General features: G+C 40.4%; 1 protein-coding gene across 2 annotated transcripts; it reads right to left on the reverse strand.

Moving 5' to 3' along the window:
- Nucleotides 1-1,013: 1,013 nt before the first annotated feature.
- Nucleotides 1,014-23,278, reverse strand: tcaim (T cell activation inhibitor, mitochondrial). 2 transcript variants are annotated; one of them, XM_057835242.1, is made up of 11 exons: nucleotides 23,039-23,278; nucleotides 22,202-22,312; nucleotides 19,416-19,548; nucleotides 17,739-17,889; nucleotides 17,412-17,667; nucleotides 13,321-13,443; nucleotides 12,144-12,241; nucleotides 10,323-10,414; nucleotides 10,021-10,253; nucleotides 3,966-4,097; nucleotides 1,014-3,888 (listed from the first exon to the last, which is right to left on the reverse strand). In XM_057835242.1, exons 2-11 carry the CDS (start codon nucleotides 22,234-22,236, stop codon nucleotides 3,663-3,665), a joined length of 1,479 nt encoding a protein of 492 aa, XP_057691225.1. In that variant the 5' UTR covers nucleotides 22,237-22,312; nucleotides 23,039-23,278; the 3' UTR covers nucleotides 1,014-3,662. The 2 variants fall into 2 exon arrangements, with proteins under 2 accessions (XP_057691225.1, XP_057691226.1); XM_057835243.1 differs by having other exon boundaries at nucleotides 23,013-23,278.
- Nucleotides 23,279-23,651: the final 373 nt, after the last annotated feature.

Consider the following 23,651-nt stretch of genomic DNA (forward strand, 5'->3'; position numbering starts at 1 on the left):
GAAAAACGAGTGCGTGTTCAAAAAATAAAAAAGATCCCACGTCCTTGCATCCGCACATCGCAATGGTGATGTTCAAATGATACAGTGGTATGAAAGAGTATTTGAACTTTTTGGAATTTCTCACATTTCTGCATAAAATTGCCATCAAATGTGATCTGATCTTTGTCAGAATCACACAGACGAAAAAACAAGTGTCCGCTTTAACTAAAACCACCCAAACATTTATAGGTTTTCATATTTTAATTTTCTTTTTCTGATGGATGGGCCATGTTTTAAAACCTCGTAGATGTCTACATCACGAAAACATGGAAATTAAGCAAATCAGTGCAGCGCAGTGGCTCCGCCCAGGGGATATGATTTTTGACGGGGGTGACTACATTGGCACGACACCGGCGGGCGTACCTTTATTCAATGGATGACGATCTTGGCGAAAAGCATAGCTGTCCTAAGCAGCCTGATTTAGAATTCTAAAGAATGATAGGAAACAAATAACTCATTTTCAACTTATTATAAATATTCTTGCAAGTTAATTTTATTGCTGGCACTTGTGTTTCGGGGTCATCAACATGTTGTGCCCCCCCCCCCCCCCCCCGCCCCAAAAGTTAAACTCCGCCCATGCTTTGCTTCAGCCGGGGAGCGACAAGCCAAAACTTGCTCGGCATCAGGGGCTGGCCAATCGGTGAAGGCTATCACCCCCGCCGCTGTGTGTAACATGAGTCGGGGTAGTTTTGTGTGTTTTTTTTTTTTTTGTAAAGGAGAGGAAGAGACTTGGAAGAGACTCTCAGTTTGGGTTAGCATGTAGCATAGCTCTCACCCTTCTCTTTTGTTAACACTCGTACCTTGTTTCCGAGTCCCTGCTGGGAAATGACAAGAGCCTGACTAACTCCGGTGACATAAAATACCGTTCAGGAGGTTTAAGAAGTCAGCAGTTTTGACAATTATGCAGTAATTTAGCCCTGTCGTACTGAATAAATGCATTTTAATATTTGATATTCCATTTAGCACAAGACGTATTTCTCGTGACCATACAATTTATTTAGCAATCAGGGAAAAATACTTAGATACAAAGAATATGCTGTAAAAATATTGGGAGTAGAGAGATAAAAACGACATTTTACAGAATGCTCTAGTCATCAGCCTTGTGTTTGTTGTTGTTCTAAATCTTCTTCCTCCTCCTCCAGATACACTCAAACATATATGGCTATATGCCACAGGCTTCCTCTGGATCGACAATATAACTTGAAAGATCCACACTTGAACCAGAATCACTGAAAAACGCTTCCTCCTCCATTGGGCCGAATTCTGAAATCACTGCTCCGCCGGCGTCATCACCCAAAAGACTCATTTCTCGTCATCTGCGCTTTGCAAAATTGTTGTATATATAGTCGAATCGTCTCAAAATATGACTTTCAGTCCAACAATAATGCTATTTAAGATTGTTTTCATGGTGTCACAGGCACTTTAATTTAGCATTTTCTGGTCACTTTCTCATTGACTGCCGTTGACGGCGCTAGACGTCCAATCAATTTTGACTGGGAGGGGCAAATTATTCAGCCCCCCCAGTCAAAATGGAGCGGACGTCTAGCGCTGTCATTGGCACTGGAAGGTGGAACATTCACAGCCAGTGAATCCAAATGAATTGGATTGTCTATCATCATTTTGGGTCTTACACTTATACACTGCTGGCCAAAAGTATTGGCACCCTTGCAATTCTGTCAGATAATGCTCAATTTCTCCCAAAAAATGATTGCAATTACAAATACTTTGGCAATAATATGTTCATTTATTTTGCTTGCAATGAAAAAAGACAATGCAAAAAAAATTATCATTTTACACAAAACTATGGAAATGGGCTGGACAAAAGTATTGGCACCCCCAGTCTAATACTTGGTAGCAAAACTTTTAGACAAAATAACTGCGAACAACCGCTTCCGGTATCCATCAATGAGTTTCTTAAAATGCTCTGCTGGAATTTTAGACCATTCTTCTTTAGCCAAGTGCTTCAGGTCTCTAAGATTTGAAGGGTGCCATTTTCAGATCTCTCCACAGGTGTTCTATGGGATTCAGGTCTGGACTCATTCCTGGCCACTTTACAAGTCTCCAATGCTTTCTCTCAAACCATTTTCTAGTGCTTTTTGAAGTGTGTTTTGGGTCATTGTCCTGCTGGAAGACCCATGACCTCTGAGGGAGACCCAGCTTTCTCATACTGGGCCCAACATTATGCTACAAAATTTGTTGGTAGTCTTCAGACTATATAATGCCATGCACGCGGTCAAGCAGTCCAGTGCCAGAGGAAGCAAAACAACCTCAAAACATCAGTGAACCTCCACCATATTTGACTGTAAACTCTATGTTGATGCCTTTTCCCAAAAAGCTCTACGTTTGTCTCACTGACAAGAGTACATTATAACCAAACATTTTTGGCTTTCTCAGGTAAGTTTTGGCAAACTCCAGAATGGCTTTTTTATGTCCCTGGGTCAGAATTGGGGTCTTCCTGGGTATCCTACCATAGAGTCCCTTTTCATTCAGACGCCGACGGATAGTACGGGTTGACCCTGTTGTACCCTCGGACTGCGGGACAGCTTGAACTTGTTTGGATGTTAGTCGAGTTTTTTTTTTTTTTTTAATCAACCATCCGCACAATCTTTGTTGAAATCCCTTGTCAATTTTTCTTTATTTTCTTTTCTAGAGAGGTTGGCCACAGTGCCATGGGCTTTACACTTATTGCTGACACTGTGCAGGGTAGACACAGTCTTTGGAGATGGACTTGTAGCCTTGAGATTGACCATGTTTCCTCACAATTTTGCTTCTCAAGTCCTCAGACAGTTCTTCTTTCTTCATGCTCAATGTGGTACATGCAAGGACACAGGACAGAGGTTGAGTCAACTTTAATCCATTTTAACTGGCTTCAAGTGTGATTTAGTTATTGCCACCACCTGCTATGTGCCACAGGTAAGTAACAAGTGCTGTTAATTACACAAATTAGAGATACATCACGTGATTTTTCAAAGGGTGCCAGTCCGACCCATTTTTGGAGTTTTGTGTAAAAATGATAATTTCATTTTTTTAAATTCTTTTTTGTCTGTTTTCATTGCAAGCAAAATAAATGAAGATGTTACTACAAATTGAGCATTATCTGACAGAATTGCAGGGGTGCCAATACTTTCGGCCAGCGTTGTAGGTCACTTTCTGTGCATTTTGTGGCACTCTGAGGTCACAACAAATATTATTTACGGGGAGGTTTGTAAAGGACTGAACCGTGTCTATGGGAGCAAATAATAGAAGTGAATCTGATAAGTAGAGTTGACACTAACTAGACAGATGTTACCGGAACACAACCCTTATTACACTACTGGCAAAGTCGTGACTTTTCTGTACTCAAGTAATTCACAATATTCACAGTTAGAATACTGTTATGGTTCCTCTATTTGGTTCCAGTCAGGATAAAATAAAGTGCTTCTTATTGAGTGATTCATCAAATATCAGTACTAACCGATTAATCATTCAAGTTGTTGCGAACTGACTGACCATTCAATGCTAACATGATTGTGTCTTCACAAAGGCTTGTTAAAAACCATGAACAAACTGCTACAAAATATTTGTTGCCTATTCAAAATTGAAATGTGAGCGGTACCAGGTGGATTGACTGAACCTCTTCCAGTTCAACTTTTCCAGTCCCAGGGGATGCAAAGGTCTCCGTCCTGCGTAACCGAGTAGAAATGGGAAACGAAAACATGGAGGCCCAACATGAGGGGTGAACGCAGGTCCAACAACTTTTTACAGCAAAGAATCATCTGGCTACAGGTGACGCTGGGCTCCTTGGAAAGACTCCGAAGAGAAAGACTATGGAGACACAACTTCACCAAGGCGTCCTCTTCTGCCTGCAGCCTGTACACGTAGAAAGAATTAGGGGTCGAGATAGCATAACACTGGACGTCGATGGCAGTTGGGTGTATGCGACTCACAATTTTTTGTGTTGAGTGCGTTGCCTGGCAATGGATGCGTGGCTCTGAAGGAAGGCCTGTAGTTTAGCTGGGTCACAATTGGCGGGGATGATGTATTGCCCCGTCTCATGAAGACTGGGACTAGACCAGCCTCTGTCAATAACACAAAAGACAGATCAGAATGATTCTACTATAGGAAGGAGGCCAGATACAGCGCTAAAATGCTTGGATTGGTATCAGCAAGTACTAACAAATAAAATGCAGTGCAATTTTTCTGACTAAATTTCTAGTCGTACAGGCATTCTGTTAATCGTGGAGAACTGGCTCCACTCATCCATTTTGGACATGGCTATCGATCTAGCAGGCTACTCACACGCGAGAGTAGCTCCCACTCAGTCTACGCAAACAATAGCTAGTGTACAATTCCCAAAGTGGTCAAAAGCAGACCATAAGAGTTTATCAGAGTTGGCCTGCGTACATTCCAGCCAATGCTAACCCTTCCCCTCTTAGGTAATATTCTCAGCCGATAACTGCACTACAATTATACTCGGGTTGCCAACTGTCGCTTGAAAAACGGGATTGTACGCTATTCTGAAACAAAAGTACGCATTCTTTTGAGGGACGCGCTTTGTCCCTTATTATCAAACTCGAAAATAGAGTTTTATTTTTAGAAGGAATGAATACTGGTATAAGGGTTGCAAAGTGTCCCTTTAAAAAGAATTAGGGGTGCACGATATCCATTTTTTGACACCGATACCGATATCAATAACTTCCTGCTCCTCAAGGCCGATACCGATACGATAACCGATTATATATAATTTTTCAATGTACCTGAGTTTTTGAACACCTGTCGGTCAAAAATACTAGTGGTTGATTTAGCATAGATTTGCCTTTGACCAAACCAGAATTTTCATGATGACATGAACATTATTATAATGAACAAAACAAAGACAAAAGAGTTTTGACTTCAAAAAAGTGCCCATATGAATTTTTTTCAAATAAATATAATTTGAGTCAATCAAAATCAATCAGTCAATATCATTGACGATGCGTTCCCCTGAACAATGAGCACTGATCTAAAACAAACATAAACCCAACATGTATTGTGCTTTGTCAGCAGATAAAACATTTGGTGCAACAGGAGAGGAGATTTTTGTCGTCTTGGTCCATGAAACAACTTTCTTAACCTGGCAATTATAGAACAACAAGCCTATCACTAACCAAAAGGCCTCTCATGAACTTGTAAACATAACACTGTAAAATGCAAACATTTGCTAATTGCCATAGTAAGGTTTATAACTCATTGAAGGAAAAATACAGCCTCTAGAACACTAACAAAACTTTGCATACTGGCGAAACAGGAGTGGAAACAAACGCTCACATCCCAATCCGACACCGTGCCAAAAATATTATTAATAGGCCCGATAATATATAATGTTATTGGAGTTATTGGGATGACATCATAATTCCCATTATCGGACCGATAATTATCAGTTTGAAAATTATCGGTGCACCTCTAAAAAGAATCGTTCCGAATTGGGAATTAAAAGTTGCGTTCGATATTGAACCAATACGGAAAATACAGTGCTGGCCAAAAGTATTGGCACCCCTGCAATTCTGTCAGATAATGCTCAATTTCTCCCAGAAAATGAAATTGAATCTTTATCATTTTACACAAAACTCTAAAAATGGTCCAGACAAAAGTATTGGCACCCTTTGAAAAATCATGTGATGCTTCTCTAATTTGTGTAATTAGCAGCGACTGTTACTTACCTCTGGCACATAACAGGTGGTGGCAATAACTAAATCAAACTTGCAGGCAGTTAAAATGGATTAAAGTTGACTGTCCTGTTTCCTTGTGTGTACCACATTGAGCATGGGGAAAAGAAAGAAGACCAAAGAACTGTCTGAGGACTTGAGAAGCAAAATTATGAGGAAGCATGGGCACTCTCAAGATTACAAGTCCATCTCCAAAGACATGAATGTTCCTGTATCTACCATGCGCAGTGTCATCAATAAGTGTAAAGCCCATGGCACTGTGGCTAACCTCCATAGGTGTGGACGGAAAAAAAAAATTGACGAGAGATTTCAACGAAAGATTGTGCGGATGGTGGATAAAGAATCTTGACTAACATCCAAACCAAGTTCAAGCTGTTCTGCAGTCCGATGGTACAACAGTGTCAACCCGTACTATCCGTCGGCACCTGAATAAAAAGGCCTCTATGGTAGGATATTCAGGAAGATCCCACTTCTGACCCAGAGACATTTAAAAGTCAGGCTGGAGTTTGCCAAAACCTACCTGAGAAAGCCAAAAACGTTTTTGAAGAATGTTCTCTTGTCAGATGAGAGAAAAGTAGAGCTTTTTGGGAAAAGGCATCAACATAGAGTTTACAGGACAAAAAACTGGGCCTTCAAAGAAAAGAACACGGTCCCCACAGTCAAACATGGCGGAGGTTCCCTGATGTTTTGGGGTTGCTTTGCTTCCTCTGGCTCTGGACTGCTTGACCATGTGCATGGCATTATGATGTCTGAAGACTACCAACAAATTTTGCATCATAATGTAGGGCGTAGTGTGAGAAAGCTGGGTCTCCCTCAGAGGTCATGGGTCTTCCAGCAGGACAATGACCCAAACAGACTCCAAAAAGCACTACAAAATGGTTTGAGAGAAAGCACTGGAGACTTCTAAAGTGGCCAGCAATGAGTCCAGACCTGAATCCCATAGAACACCTGTGAGAGATCTGAAAATGGCAGTTTGGAGAAGGCACCTTTTAAATCTCAGAGACCTGGAGCAGTTGGCCAAAAAAGAATGGTCTAAAATTCCAGCAGAGCATTGTAAGAAACTCACTGATGGATGTGCTACAAAGTATTAGGTAGAGAGTGCCAATACTTTTGTCCGGCCCATTTTTGGAGTTTTTTTGTGAAATGATAATAATTTTTTTTTCATTTTCTTTCATGTTTTTTCATTGCAATCAAAATACACGAAGATATTACTACCAAAGCATTTGTAATTGCAATCATTTTCTAGGAGAAATTGAGCATTATCTGACAGAATTGCAGGGGTGCCAATACTTTTGGCCAACACTGTATATAAATAGATACATTTCTATGCATTTTAGGAGTTTTGGGGATGTCCCTTTTTTCAGCCTGTATGGCTTTGGGCATGAGGGGGGCATCCCTTATTAGTATTTCTGACAGGTGGCAACCCTAACTGGTATAGTGCTTTATAAGAATATGCAAAGAAATGCATTCCCTCGCCTATGCGGCTTTTTGACCAGTGAGCTGACAGAACAATGACTATATGAAGTCACAATCGGTCACAATGGATTAGACGTCTCACGCTGTCAATGGCAGCCAGTGAGCAAACACATGCACTATTCTACTGGAAGATTTTGGTAGCAACCTTTTAGTTCCTTTTTTTCCGAACAGTGACAGCTTTTTAAAACGATAAATCGAATCTTGATAGTAGCGATCAATAACCTTTCGGGATACAAAGTATCGCAACACATCACCATTTCGAAACATTGACACACCGCTAATATCATGAGAGTCCTTCAAGGTATTGCCCCGAAGTGCAAAACCGAGAATCGGTATCAGGTGCCAACAAAGGTATTAGAACTAGGGGTGTGACAAAATATCGAAATGGTGATATATCGTGATATTTGTATCCCAAAAGGTTATCGATATGCTCCTGCCATGAATCGAGATATCGTTTTAAAGAGGTGTCAATGTCTAAAAAAATAAATAAAAATTAACCAACAAGTTGCTGCCAATATCTTCCACCATAATAGTGTCTCAGTTAACTCTAAGGTAGGCCTGTCGCGATAACAAATTTTAGTGTGCGATAATTATTCTCATAAATTATTGCGATATTATTGCGCCCCCCCAATTTTTTTAAACCAATTTACAATAACACAGTGCGAATACAGTATATATTAATAGATCAAGTACACCCATTTAAACACGATAAATATTTACTCTTAAATTCAAATATACTTTTTAAGAAATCACAACTAAAAACAATAGACCCTGCCTCTTAAGTAAAAAACAACAATATTGATACCGCACAGAAACACAGAATAAATAAAATGTGTTTAAGAAAAAATAAAAATTACACTTAATAACTTAAGCATTTAGGAAAATGAAAACATTTCCCGTCATAGCTTCTGCAATGGTGTTCCATAGGGATGCAACGATACAGTTAAGTCATGGTTCAGTACGAATTTTGATACGGGGGACACGATTTTCGACCCGATTCAATACATTTAATGATCTGTAAAAAAAAGAATAACAATTGTATTTTTTGTTTCTTTTTTTTTTTTTTTGCTAATGAGCAAAAATTAAATTGCCATCATATAAACATGCATTTTAGTGCATAATATTTACGTGCTTACTTCTTACTGATATGAAAAAAATTTGTATAAAAGTGCTGAGAACAATCTTTATTGTTTGTAAAGTGAGGCAGGGCACACCGTTGATTGCTACAGCTCTCTTAACAGCTAGGTTTACTACATGAGCAAGACATCCTATTTATGGTCCGAATCCATCTGTGTCACGTACTGAATTAACAACATTTGCAACATTATCTATAGTCAGTGGTATGGATTGATTTGGCCTTCTTAACCTCATGTGACAAATGACAGTTTAGAATTCATCGATGTAGTATATGGACTACATGTCCCATAATCACTCTGGGCTCACGTAGCCAATGGCATGTACCGTAGCACATCTAGTTTGCCATTTCATGATATCTAGTGTGTGCGCGCAACCGCGCATTAAAAAAGTTAGCAAGCGCCGCTGAAGTCACATCTGCTCATTACTACACAACACCAGCATATGACGGCTTTCATAAACAGGACGAGTTTGAAGCACAGCGCTCTTAATTTCATTCAGCTGTTCGTTGTCAAAGTGAGGTTATTCGTACCAGCCAAGTCGGTAACAATGTTTTGGCGGACTTCGTTGTAAATATCCAGCGTTGTGCCGAAAAATAGCCGCCCCGCGTGAAATGTCACTCTTGACGGGAGCGCCCACACGTCAACAACACCGGCGCGCCATAGATGGTCCACAGTCACTCCGGAGCACTGACGCGGCTGGTATACGTCGAACAATAGGATATAATGAGAACGATTGGCTCTGGCGCTAGTTTTTGCCGGACCTGGAACGAAGATGCATTTTGCGCAGTTGGTAACGAACTTTTAACAGCACGTCCGCCGCACGCGCGCACACACGTGCACACACGTGCACGCGAGGCGATAAATCGCAGCGGAAAAATTACCGCCTTCATTTTTATGTATCGCGCGATAAATGGAATTATTGCACATTGCGACAGGCTTACTCTAAGGCTACACTGATGGTGCTCGACGCCCAATCCATTTAGACTGAGAACGTTTGTTCAAACCAGAGCATTCACAGTCGTTGTGTTCGATTTTCAGGTCATTTACAGGTCACTTATTGTTCATTTTAGGGCATTTACAAGTCATTTCCTGTTGAGTTTGAGTCACTGCCTATTCATTTGGGTGATTCCCAGGTCGCTTCCAGTTCTGCTACTCAAAACAAACAGGAAGTGACCCATAAAATACCCCAAAATCAACAGGAAGTAACTGAAAATCAACAGATAAATGACCTTAAATGGCCCAAAATTACCTCATTACCTGGCATTGGCTGCCACTACCGGCCATAACATGAACATTCGTTCATTCGCTGCCATCCCTCCCACTTCCAACGGATTGAACGTCTACTAGTGATAAACTCAAATTCACAGCAGAAGCTTGTTTTTTTCTGTTTCTTAGTTGTTTGTAGATTATCGTAGAATTATTTTCTGACCAATGTATCGATAATCGTTGTATCACCATATCGTCAGATCATCGTTATCGTGAGCTTTGTATCGCAAATCATACCGTATCGTGAGGTACCAAGAGGTTCCCACTCCTAATTAGAACTTCACTACAAAAAACGAGACCGTATGTTTTTCCATTTCCATAATGAGACCTTCAAAGCATCGGCGAATGCTGTATCGGAATTAATCGGGTGCCAAAAAAATTTGCATCGGATGAATACTACAAAATATGACATTGCTTACTTTTCCAATATCATGCTGAGCCCCTCAAGGCTCCGGGGGTGTAGACAAAGCCTCTGAGATATGAGATTGTTATGGAAGGTGCAAAGTGCGCTGTAGAACTCGGTAATAGGCTCAACCGGTCCCAGCCTCTCGGCGTGAACGACCCGCATCCCGCCCAGGAGTTGACTGATCCTGTCCTCGAGCCACTCCGTCTGCTGCCGCAGGACACGGAAGCTGGGAAGCTGCTCAAACAGCTGGAAGGAACACAAACAGAGCAGCTGAGGAAAGATCTGTATTGAATAAGATGGGAGCACATGCCTTACTTTGGTCCACTGATGATGAACATCTGTAGTTCCCAACATAACGTCCCCGGAGGCGTTCATCCCCGACTGGTCAGCAAACACGACTGTGTGGCCTGGAGTATACAGGGAGACCAGCTTACGAGCGTCCAGTGGGAAATTCTTTTGGATATAGACAAACTTTTTAAAAACAGTCTCAACAAACCGGCCTCAACAAGAATGATGGTACAATTTATAAGTGTTGTTGTCGTCAACGATGACGATAACGAAACTACTATCAACAACAATTTTTTCGTTACGATAATGAGTCCTGGCAGACTGAAACATAATGAGAAGGATGCCAGTTTTCCTCGGACGAGACAAGAACGAGATGTAAATTGGCCATAGTTTTCGTCATAAGTTCACAATGTGTGACATTTTCTTATCCTATGTTTAGTTAGCACGCATCATAGCAGTGTTTGGTCGTGTTACTCATGCGACGTGCTGTGCCCCCGCCCGACACACGCCGTTACTCACTGGCCGGTAAATAAACGTGTGTCTTCTCCAGACTCCAGACTTTTGTGAAACACATGTCAGGTGCTGCTTGGTAAGTTTTGTTTTCTTATCTTGGCAAGATATGCCATGTTGCTTTAACCTTTTTCAAGGTATGTGTTGAGTGATCATCACACACTAAATGTAACTTGTAGCATTAGCATAGTGTTCGCGTTAGCATTTAGCATGATGAGTGTCGTCTTAAAACTCTTGGAAAACTTTTGACATACAGTTCGTGGCATCCAGGTGAGTTTAATTAATTGAAAATAATGTACCGTTTTTCTGCTGAGTGTGTACAGCAGACATGTCCAAAGTGCGTCCCAGGGACCAAATGCGGTCCGTGGTCAAATTTAATCCGGCCCCCAGCCTCTGTCATAAGATCAAAAACGTCTGGCCCGCACACAGACTTAATAAATTGGTCAGCAGTACTGCTACCAGCATATGAAGTAGCTTACACATTAAATGCTGCTTCTCATTTACCCATTAAAGGCAGCAGCACTCTAAGCAACGTTACAGCATGTGACGTTTGACTTCCAATTTTCTAAAATGGCAACAATAAACAACAACAAAAAGTTGACTGCGACAGCCGACGCTTGAAGGATAGGTGGAAATTGGACTAGTTCTTCACTAAAATGCACAACAACTGTGTCCGCCTCATTTGCAAAGAGACAGTCACTGTTTTTAAAGAGTTCAATGTGAGGCGATATTACCAATCAAGACACGCTGACATGTACGACAAGATTACAGGAAAGATACGCCGCGAGAAACTGAAGCAACTTGAAGCTAGTTTAATTTCACAGCAGCAATATCCCGAGAGTCGAACGCCACAAAGGCTAGTTGCGAGATTCTTGAAATTATTAAATAAAAATAATAATAATAAAGCAAATGTGACACACAGAATGGCTTGCCTAAATATATTGTTCTACGTAAAGGACGTCAGCCAAGGTCGGCCCCCCCACATTCTTACCACCCCAAATCTGGCCCTTTATGCAAAAAGTTTGGACACCCCTGGTGTACAGCATTATCATCACGAAAATGGTGATGTCGTAGACTCTACAATTATTTGCTCGTCTGTCAATGTTCATTCCATATTGTTGGAAACCTTTAATTTATTCATTTATTCATGGACTAAAACTTTTAAAGTTCATAGACGAAAACATTTTGAGTAACTGTCGACTAAAACAAGACGAAGACATACACTTTTCAAATGATAAAGTCGAAAATGAAAAGGGCTGCCAAAAACAACACAGATTTACAACTATCTTAGGGATACTACTACAACATTACACAATGTAACCTTCGTGTAGTTTTTACCTTGCAGGTTGAGCATGGCTTCCGGATTCTGCATGGACAATCGATTGAGACTCTGAAGCTGAGCACATCTGTGAGCCACTCCCCAACTGCGCTGCCACCTGACGTTAAAAGCTCATGTTGCATGGGGAACCACACTTAAAGAAGCAATATGTAATATGTGCACTTCAATGACTCATTCAATAGCCCTAATATTTTCATAGACATTAAAGAAACAAGTTTTCAGGAAATACGGTTATCAATAGCGAGTAGGCCTGTCGCGATAACAAATTTTAGTAGGTGAAATATTGTCTCATAAATTATTGCCGATATGCGATATTGTCTTTTTTTTTTTGTAGTGACAGTACATCCTAACAAATCACACATTCAAATGCAATAAATTGTTATTCTTAAATAAAACACTTACTAAATTTAAATTAATATTTTAAAAAAACACATTGCATCACGAATTATTTGAAAGCTAGCTAAGCGCAGAATTTGAAATAGGTGAGAAACCCAATGACGTTTTTGTTCTCTGCCAATTGGAGCCAATGATAAGGGTTTACTAGATTCAAAATGACTGTCCTCTTTTACTGCAAGCGCACGTTAGCAAAATTGATGCCAAATTGAAATGAACGAAAATAATAATAAAAATTATTCATTGCCAATCAGATTTTGTCATTTTAAAGCTATTATTGGTGTAGAATCTAAAAAATGTAACATTAACCCAAAAAATATTTATTTTGAATTGTTTAACGGAAGTAAATTCTCTCAGCCGCACACACGGTATTTTTCACTATTTTAGTCATTCATGTAGTGTCAGTAATAGATTTTTTTTTTTTTTTTTTTTCCGCATCATTTGCAAATGCTGTGAACCAGGGAGTTTTCATATTTAAAGTGTCATCTTTTAACCCTAAGTTTGTGTTTTGGAGATGACTGTCTTTAAAGCAGGCTAAAATGGCTGGATAAAAAGACTCGGGCGTCTAAAGTCGAAATCACGTAAATCGGGTTAGTCGTAACCCAAGGACTACCTGCATTAACAGTTAGATTAAGTATATGGCATGATTCAAATGTCTGCTGTTGTTTTAATATGGTCGGGTTCTGACACTACTTCCAGAACCAACTAATGTTGTAAGTAGAGGTACCACTGTACTGTTTTTTTTTTTAAATCATCTCAATCTGTAAAAGTAATAACGAGTACCTTATGTCAGCCAGGTTAAATTTGTGGCACAGTTTCTCCTTTAGCCGTTTGAGTTCTTCTCTGCGGGGAAGACTATCATTGAGTTTTTTTGTTGCCTCGGACTCATTATTGTGAAGCCACATGCTGGTAAAGAAAGAAAGAAAAAAAAAGACAATTATAATACGTTCATATGAATTGAAGTTTGTGTTAAAATACTGATTGCAAGCAGTCACCATGGGCGCTGGAAGTCACTTACAGCAGGGGGTGCTACGTAGGCCTGTCGCGATAACAAATTTTAGTTTGCGATAATTATTCTCCTAAATTATTGCGATATTATTGCGCCCTCCCCCAATTTTTTTTTTCAAACCAATTTAAAATAACACAATGAGAATACAGTATAATAGATCAAGTACACCCATTTTAACGCGATAAATATTTACTCTAAAATTCAAAAAGACTTTTTAAGAAATCACAACTAAAAACAATAGACTATGCCTCTTCAGTAAAAAACAACAATATTGATACCGCACAGAAACACAGAATAAATAAAATGTGTTTTAAAAAAAAAAAAAAATCCACTTAATAACTTAAGCATTTAGGCAAATGAAAACTTTTCCCGTCATAGCTTCTGCAATGGTTTTCCATAAGGATGCAACGATACAGTTAAGTCATGGTTCGGTACGATTTTTGATACGGGGGACACGATTTTCGATCCGATTCAATACATTTAATGCTCTGTTAAAAAAAAAAAATATATATATATTTTTTGTTTCATTTTTTTGTTGTTGTTGTTTTTTGCTAATGAGCAAAAATTAAATTGCCATCATATAAACATGCATTTTAGTGCATAATATTTATGTGCTTCTTACTGATCTGAAAACATTTTGTATAAAAGTGCTGAGAACAATCTTTTCTGTTTGCAAAGTGAGGCAGGGCACACTGTTGATTGCTACAGCTCTATTAGCAGCTAGGTTTACTACATGAGCAAGACATCCTATTTGTGGTCCGAATCCATCTGTGTCACGTACTGAATTAACAATATTTGCAACATTATCTATAGTCACTGGTGTGGATTGATTTGGCCTTCTTAACCTCCATTCAGTCATGACAGTTTAGAATTCATCGATGTAGTATATGGACTACGTGTCCCATAATCACTCTGGGCTCACGTAGCCAATGGCATGGACGTAGCGTTCTAGTTTGCCATTTCATGATATCTCTAGTGTGTGCGCGCATTAAAAAAGTTAGCAAGCGCCGCTGAAGTCACGTCTGCTCATTACTACACACCAGCATATGACAATCGACTTTCATAAACAGGACGAGTTTGAAGCACAGCGCTCTTATTTTCATTCAGCTGTTCGTTGTCAAAGCGAGGTTGTTCGTTGCAGCCAAGTCGGTAACAATGTTTTGGCGGACTTTGTTTTAAATATCCGGCGTTGTGCCGAAAAATAGCCGCCCCGCGTGAAATGTCACTCCTGACGGGAGCACCCACACGTCAACAACACCGGCGCGCCATAGATGGTCCACAGTCACTCCGGAGGTCTGACGCGGCCGGTATATGTTGAACAATAGGATACAATGGGAACGATTGGCTCCGGCGCTAGTTTTTGCCGGACCTGGAACAAAGATTTTGCATTTTGCGCAGTTGATAACGAGAAATCCGAACTTTTAACAGCACGTCTGCCGCACGCGCGCACGCACGTGCACGCGAGGCGATAAATCGCAGCGGAAAAATTACCGCCTTCATTTGTATTTATCGCGCGATAAATGGAATTATTGCATATTGCGACAGGCTTAGTGCTAAGGATCTTTTTTAGTTTTTCCCATTCAAAAATTTGCCTGGCACGGCCAGACTGTTCTCCCTGTGTTTTTCAAACACTGAGAGTATAGTCTGGGACCCAGCCCATTAACGGCCTCTCGAACAAGTACTAAATCAATCGACAAATCAGATTCGTTTATTTGCGTGACGTGTTCTTAACGAGCAACGTCACTCTTCCGCGTCGGAAGTCGTCTCCACAACAACACAGATGGCGAATAGGAGAGCCAAGAATATGTTTCAATCCACGGTAAAATCAGTTTTAAATTACCAAAAACACATCGACACAAGTCATTGACAACAGTCTGTCTCGCGCTAGCCATGTTGAATAAACTCCGCTCTCCTCCTACGTTTACTTCCGCGCGCAAGTCCCTCGTCCCGCCCTTCGCTCATTGGTCCACTCCACTGTCTGTTTGCTGTGGCTTGCTCCGCCCTGGAAATTTTATCCGCTTAATGGTGGCCAGACTCAATAGCTGGAACAGCGGTGAGTCTGGAGTACCAGGCTATCCAAAAACAACCGTTTCGGTCCAAATTTGTCATGCTTGTGCGTTTTCCCCATATAAGGCATGCACAATGGCAGTACACACGCATGCTGGATAGTTTACATATTACTACTAGGCTACTATAAAGACAGCGTTGTATTTCACCTACAGTGTGCGTTGGGAGTTTTTGTATTGGAAATAGAAGTGCAAATCCCTGCGGCTAGACGGCGCAATGACACACGAACACATTTGAAAACTAAAAGGGCCAATAAGCCTCGGTGTCAGGTGGTGACCATGTTATTTGCAAAAAATACTTTTTCAACATATATATTTAATCCCCAAGGTTAAAGTGCCTATGACAGAAAAAGGCATTTCATATTTCACGCGGTATTTTATGCTCCTGAATGAAATGGACCGCTTGGATGTGCGTGTAAGCGATCATTTTTATTAATTCAATTTTTTTAGCCCGCGCCACTAAAATTAAAAACTTCCTGTTTTGAGGAGGAATGTGAATGTGACGTCACCCGGGTCTGCATTGCTTTATAGCAGGGGTCCCCAAACTACGGCCCGCGGGCCAGATACAGCCCGCCTCCACATTTGGTCCGGCCCCCTGAACAATACCAGAGAGCATTTTGAATATATATATATATATATTTTTTCAATAGTGTTATTTATTTCCTGGGCTTTTTCTGTGAAGAACTCAGAGAGGGTTATTTGCTTATTATCTATTTAATTAATAGTGTTATTATTATATTATATTATATTGTTATTTTTATTTACTTATATTCTGTGAAGAATTCAGAAAGGGTTATTTGATTGTAGCTTTCTGAAAAACAATATTTTTTTTACATTTAGGCGCTCCTCCAATCGTCACACTTTTTCTGTTACAAACTGACCCCCGGCCCTTCATCAGAGAAGGGAAATGTTATGTGGCCCTCACAGGAAAAGGTTTGGGGACCCCTGCTTTATAGCATGCAGATCGACTGTGGATTCAGCTGATTTTGTGGATTAATTTGTTTATTTTTTGCATCTTGCCAGCCAAATGTGCTGCAGGGTTTTGTTTAAAAAAAAAAAAAAAAAAAACACCCCCATTGGCCAAAACAAGTCCGACAACTGTGGGACCATTGGACTTACAAGGAAGTGAGTAAACATCATTTTTGGTATTATGTCAAATACTGGGATCATGGCAGACGTTTTAATACGGAGGTGGCTTGCATTTTGTGGCTGACAATGCTCCTTGTCCACTGAGAATGCCACTAGGCCGAAGACCGGCAGCTTGTTGCACACCCCCTTCGGTCCTCCTCTAAACGGCAGATTAAAAGACTAATTTCTCGTTATCTGTGGTTTGCCAAATTATTGTATATTGTCGAATTGTCTCAAAATATGATTCTAATTCAAATAATGATGCTATTTAAGACCTAATTTATATTGTCATAGGCACTTTAAATACGTATTATTTATTTTGAACAACAACAAAATAAAAAACCAAACGCCCCCCCAACACCTGGGGGTTCTGCAGTACCCTAGCACCATACTTCACACTCGACTGGCAGTCACCAATAAAGAGTTTACCCCCCTACTCCATGTATGTTAAGACAAGAGTCTAAAAAAAGCAAGTGGGAAATAGCAAAGAGCATGTGAGCACTCACAAAGGCGTAATTGATTATTTCTACATTTCTTTGACGATCAAAACATTGAAATGGAGAAACGATGCCCACAAAAAAACAGAATTTGAGAGGGGTCAGTTAAATAAAGTGTCAAAATGATGTCCCCTTGGAGTCTGTATTGTGAAGCGGCAGTTGAGTATTACTAACTTGAGCGTAGGCTCTACTTTGGTGGCCTGCTGCAGTTCCTCCTCAGGGTCTCTGAAGCCAGTGAAGGTATAGTAGCTCTTGTCCCACTTGATGGGTCTGTAGAAAGGAATGGCGGCTTGAGCTGAGCTTTGGGAAGCTTTAGCAAGGGCTTCGAGTTCCTTCATGTGTTCCACGGGCAGACTGCAGGACTTTAACACGTTTGTCACTGTGCTCAGGACATCTTTTGTACGCAGGACAAAGCTCACTGAACGGAACCCTTAAACCAAGTAAGAATGTTTATAGCATCTTCAATAATGCTATTGACAGAGATTGTGTTCAGCATTGTACCTGAGGTCAGGACGGCTTGCCGCGGGTCACCGCTGTCTTTCGTCTCCCTCACGTAAAAAGTCAGCTTCATTGGCTGAACTGAACGTGAGCCAGGTTTTTGGAGATTTTCCAAATAGCCGTTCAACCTCTTCAAAGAATTTTCATTCACCTCCTGCAGAGCACATCAAACCCATAAACATCTTAAAATCAATACTAAAAATATTGCTGGACATATATAAGAGATGTGACCGAAAACTTTAAGCTTAAAATAGCTAAAATTGTATTTTCGGTTTTCGGTTAAAATGCCGAAAGTTCACCACCGAATAGCGTGAACATCTGTCAATCATCGTTAACTTTAATAAGCAACTCCAGTGCACTGCCTGACCAACAAAGAGCAGCATTAGGGGGAGTGAGACTACGTGATCGGCTCGGGACGGTTCATCTGTATTTATTTATTTATTTTTGTCCCCGAAATGCCCCCAAATGACATGATATGATCAAGACATGTCCCTGAAATGTCCCCAAATGACCTGATATGACCAGGACATGTCCCCCAAATGTCCTCAAATGATTAGGACATGTCCCTGAAATGTCCCCAAATGACCTGATATGACCAGGACATGTCCCTCAAATGTCCAAAGATGACCTGATATGACCAGGACATGTGCCCCAATGTCCCCAAATGACCTGATATGAGCGGGACATGTCCCCCAAAATGACCTAAAATGACCAGGACATGTCCCCCAAATGACCTGATAGGACTAGGACATGCTCTCCAAAAGACCTGATATGAGCAGGACATGTCCCCCAAATGACCTGATATGACCAGGATATGTCCCCCAAATGACCTGATATGACCAGGACATGTCCCCCAAATGACCTGATATGACCAGGACATGTCCCCCAAATGTCCCCAAATGACCTGATATGACCAGGACATGTCCCCCAAATGACCTGATACATCCAAGACATGTCTCCCAAATGTCCACAAATGACCTGATATCAACAGTTGATACCAACAGTACTTGTCCCCCAAATCAACAGGAAGTGGCCAGATATCACAAGTACGTGTCCCCCAAATGTCCACAAATGAACCTGGGCGGGGCTAAAATCTGTATATTCACACAGCAAAGCCCTAGAGAAATTTCTCCGGAAATTGCAGTTTATTTTTCAATGGAAAAAAATCTGCGAAGGGCTGAGGGCGCGACATTTGAAGCGCTAAGTAGCGAGGATTCACTGTATTTAAATGATTACGTGTGCAATTGGTGTGGTTTAGTGTAATGCGTTTATAGCATGACCACTTCCAGTTTTTGTCACATTTTTTTCCTGCGACTTCCACACCTCCTCTGCCAGTTGCAGTCTAATCTGGCTTGGAGCGACTTCGCTCGGCTTTGTCGTTGCTAGAACTCTGCCCGCCCACCTGGCTCTAGATCGATTCCACTTGTTGCTCAAGAATGCACGAACATGTCTTATTTTAAGGAATAGGAGAGATTGTAATTGCCTTGTAAAGAGCTTGACTAGTTTCGGAAAGAACAGAATACTTTTTTGTTGCTGTTGTTGTGAACTACAGTTCCACACAAACGTACAACGAGATCTAATTTATCTTACCAATTAGAGGCTTTTCAGGCTAACAACACATGAAAATGTCACACACTGTGAACATATGACAGAAACTATGTAACTTAACTGAGGACTTACCCGCTCCCTGGGATATTGACCAAAGAAGTCAGGATGAACGGCAAAGTAAAAAGGTCTGAGAGCATTGACTGCCTCTGCTCCAGACAGAGCTCTCTGCAGGAAAAAGCGTGTCGCTACATGTTTTCTTTCTAGCCTACAAAAAAAGAAAAAATGTTCAAGAGGAGTTCTTTCAGAGACCCACATGGCAGATACCAGAGCTTGATACCAAATACAGTGGTACCTCAAGATACAAAATGAATTTGTTCCAGAGTGGCTATAGTATTTGTTCCAAGCTCGAAAAAACACCACATTAAATGGGTTATCATTTACTTTGATTGTCTTTATTTGTAATGCTTTGTCACCATCTAGTGGAGCTTAAGTTTAACTAGTTTATTAGGTTCCAGCTCATTCTACAGACGTTATCACGAGACTAATCAAGCTCACTGCAAACACAGTACTAATATTCAAAAGTAGTTACATTATTGCATTGCCGCGAGCAGGAATTATGTATTACAGTATGTATTATCTTTATGATGAACAATTTTTCATAATATGAACCAAAACCTTCGAAAAACCTTTCACAAAATGATTTTTTTTGTGTACTGAAGCTTTTGTATTTCGAGGTACCACTGTACTGTAGTTCTATTTTAGCCTTAGCTCTTTCCACATTTTCATAATTTCTGTCCTTACTGTGGCGCAATCTATGGCAGAGAGCAGGGTTGGTAGTTTTCATTTTTCTCTTATATTCCAATCAACACGGTTTAGAAAATAGTCATTCATTTATTACAGTATCCTTAATGTCTTGTCTAAGATTAGCTTGGATCACCTGTGACAACCATTCCCTGCAGTTCATGTGGCTCTCAAATTAAAATTCACTTTGTGTGTAAGTGTGTTTGTTGTTGTGGTTTGAGAGCCATTAAGTACGGTGGCCCTGAAGTGCAAAACACAACTGCAAATTAATAATAAAAAAAAAAAAAGATGGTGGTGCGTCCACTCTTCCCATCCCTGATGGCCGGTTGATGTGGGCGCGGGTGGCCTGGGGGACCACCTTGGATCCCCATGGGGGGGGGGGGGGGGGGGGGGGGGTGTAACGATGGCTCCTTTGCTGGGCTGGGGGAGGAGAGATGGGATGCGCTGGGTTTTTCGACCCGCTGTCTCCGCCGTATTTGCCTGACATCTGCTACCCTGATATGTACAACTATCTTGTCCACACAAAATCAGCCTATTCTCACGAAAGTTCGAAAAACTTTAAGAGCTTGGAGGCTTATAAATACTTTGTTGCTGGTTGGGTGAAACAGGTTCTCGTCCACGAAAATTCGGCAGGAATCTATCTTGTGCTTGGAAAGGTGAGTTACGAAATTTTCAATTCAAAATCTTTTGTTATTGCTAACATCCACTGTCAAGTCTAATGTATTTCATGTCGTTTGTCAATGGAGTTAGGGCTTTTAATGTTTATATGGTTTAGCGATTGCACTCTCACTACATACATACGTGTATGTTGTCGGCGATTAGCCTAGCAATGATCTTAATTGTGGTTGTCAGCCCAAAACCCTCTAAATATATATTAAATGCATCTTACCAGATATAAAATGACTACTACATAATCTGTGGTAATCGTTTGGAGCCCAGTTTTCTCGTCGAATTGCAGCAGCCCATCTCGCTCTCTTCTCTCCGGGTCTCTCGGAATCCGGTAGAACTTCAAGTCTCTCCGTCTTCTCCGTCTATCTTCTCTGTTATTGCAACCGACCGCCACACACGCCTTCACCATTTTGATTATTAATGTTAACAAGCAGAAAAACACGTCGTAAATAGGAGGAATGTACGTAGCCGTAACAGGTAAACATGATGTGTTGACGGACAATTGGGCGGCACCAGTCAGGAGGAAGGAGTTGTGACGTCACGTGGGTAGGGTCTATAGACTCGCCCACCCACTCCCATTCTTTCCCTAGTCAACAGGCCCCCCTCATGGTGTCAACCGGAAATACATCTAGCTGACGAGAGCACATACATATTCATAGTTAATGTAGGCGTTCAATGTATTTCTTGTTGTTGTTTGTCCTTCGTTTCTTTCCTTTCTTGTGTTTCTTTTCTTTTCTTCTGTTCCCCCATAACCCCTTCCTGTTCACTGCTTTGTCATAATAAACGAGGTATTTTGTATGATCACAATGGGAGTATGTCATACTCTCGATGTGAAACATTAAAACTGTTCAGACCAACCGGACACTTAGACTTCCATTCTCCGTATCAAACAGCTGAACAGGACAAGTTAAAAAAAAAAAAAAAAAATCATTCACAAAAAAATGAATATTTTTAGTCAGCACATATGTATGAAGTAATATTTTACGTCAATATTTCACTTCATACGTATGTGCCGAATATAAATATTAATTTATAGCGGCAGCTACATTCGTGTCTTATTTTCAAATACCACCCAAGAAGCGGAATAACTTCCTAGTTCACTACCTACCCTTAACAGTACATTCTTCCAATCAGCGATGAGTGTACTTTTTGACTTCATTTGTCATTGTGTTTTTTAAGTTGCAGTTTCATTATGTGATTTGCCATTGTGTTTTTGAATTTGCCATTTTGTATTTGATTTGCAGTTGTTTTTGAATTTGCCGTTTTTGATATGCCGTTGTTTTTTAAATTGCCGTTGTGTTTTTTGATTCGCCGTTGTGTTTTTGAATTTGCGGTTGTTTTTTTTAAATTTGCCGTTTTGTTTTTTGATTTGCCATTGTGTTTTTGATTTTGTCATTTTGATTTGCCATTGTGTTTTGCACTTCAGTGCCACCGTAACTAAGAGTTACCTAATGGTGCAGCGCAGGAGGCAGTGGACTGACATAGCTGATGCTGTGCCTCAGACAGATGAACTTTTAGCTCATAATTTCAGCAATGGTTCCATCAGAAGAAACAATGAACTGGTAGGGGGGGAGAGACAAGACATATTTATCATTTCAAACTTCATTTCTAACTATTTTACTATATTTAACCATTTCACCCTTTCAATATGCTTTTTTTTTTTTTTAAACTCATACAGGGACGTCATATAGCCCATTGGCTGCATTTCATTCATTTTAATTTTATAAATTTAGTATTTACTAACATTGTATTAATTATCTATCTATCTATCTATCTATCTTAATTACACCTCCCCTCACAAAAAAACAGACTGATTAAAATTACCATGAATAGTCACTTGCTCTGTCAAGGGTTAAACGTCTTAACAGTCAACTTTTGAATAGCTGTCGACTGTCGTGACTACTGTCCCTGAATGAGTTCATGTGACTAATAACATGCACAACTTGACAGTAACTTGTTTGCATTGCTAGTTCAACTTCAAGTAATGCAAAGTGTTGACATAACTATGACATTGATGTTTTCTGAAACACAGTATCACAGTAACATATACTACATGTCCAACATTTAAGTCATGCCATTGTCATTCCTCTCTTATGCAGAAGTAGAGCATTATGTCTCAAATAAATCAAGGTTCCAGTATCTGATCTTCAATAACATGGCTAGCTGTCAAAACGTTACCACATTTCATTTGTAAAGATGTTATTATGTAGCAAAAACAACATAAATAGTTGTTGTTCAATGGAAAGTTTGGAAACTAACAAGGTGAGTACAGAAGTTTTCCTTGCCTGTCTGGTGTAATGACGGCTGGCTAACTCGTCTCGCTCGCTTGTTAGCCGAATAGCCGTCTGCTTGTTGTTTTCTGTCTTGCATTCGTTTTCTTCTACTGCGAAATGCCCCTCTCTAGTGCCACCACCTGTACTGGAGAAGAACGTCATGCTCTATAGCTCAATGAGGTGATTCTTTAAAAGGCAAAGCTTCCTACATAAAATATTCGTATTTTTTTCCTGTAGCAGAGGAATCCCAGTTCTCCAGTACAAAATATGATTTGGGGAGCGTTAACGTTCACTTTTCGACTCGACGATGGTATTTCCCATTATTGCGACACCACGTGAAGGCAGCATCACTGCTCTTTCGTCGATAAAGCATCATGGGAGTTGTTCTTCCCTGGAAAAACCGACTGCTGTTTTCGTTAACGATGACGAGCTTCTCAGAAATTTTACCCTCTAGTGCCATCACTTGGACTGGAGAAGAATGTATTTTTATTTATCTTTTTGTGGGGATTATTTGCAAAGCAAAGCTCCCCAAATAAAATATTCCAAATGTTTTCCTGTAGCTGAGGAATCCCAGTTTGCAATAAAAAAAAACACGATTTGAAGGGGCGTTCACGTTCACTTTCGA

The sequence above is a fragment of the Corythoichthys intestinalis genome, chromosome 4 (genome assembly GCF_030265065.1).
Source record: "Corythoichthys intestinalis isolate RoL2023-P3 chromosome 4, ASM3026506v1, whole genome shotgun sequence".
NCBI classification, from domain to species: Eukaryota; Metazoa; Chordata; class Actinopteri; order Syngnathiformes; family Syngnathidae; genus Corythoichthys; species Corythoichthys intestinalis.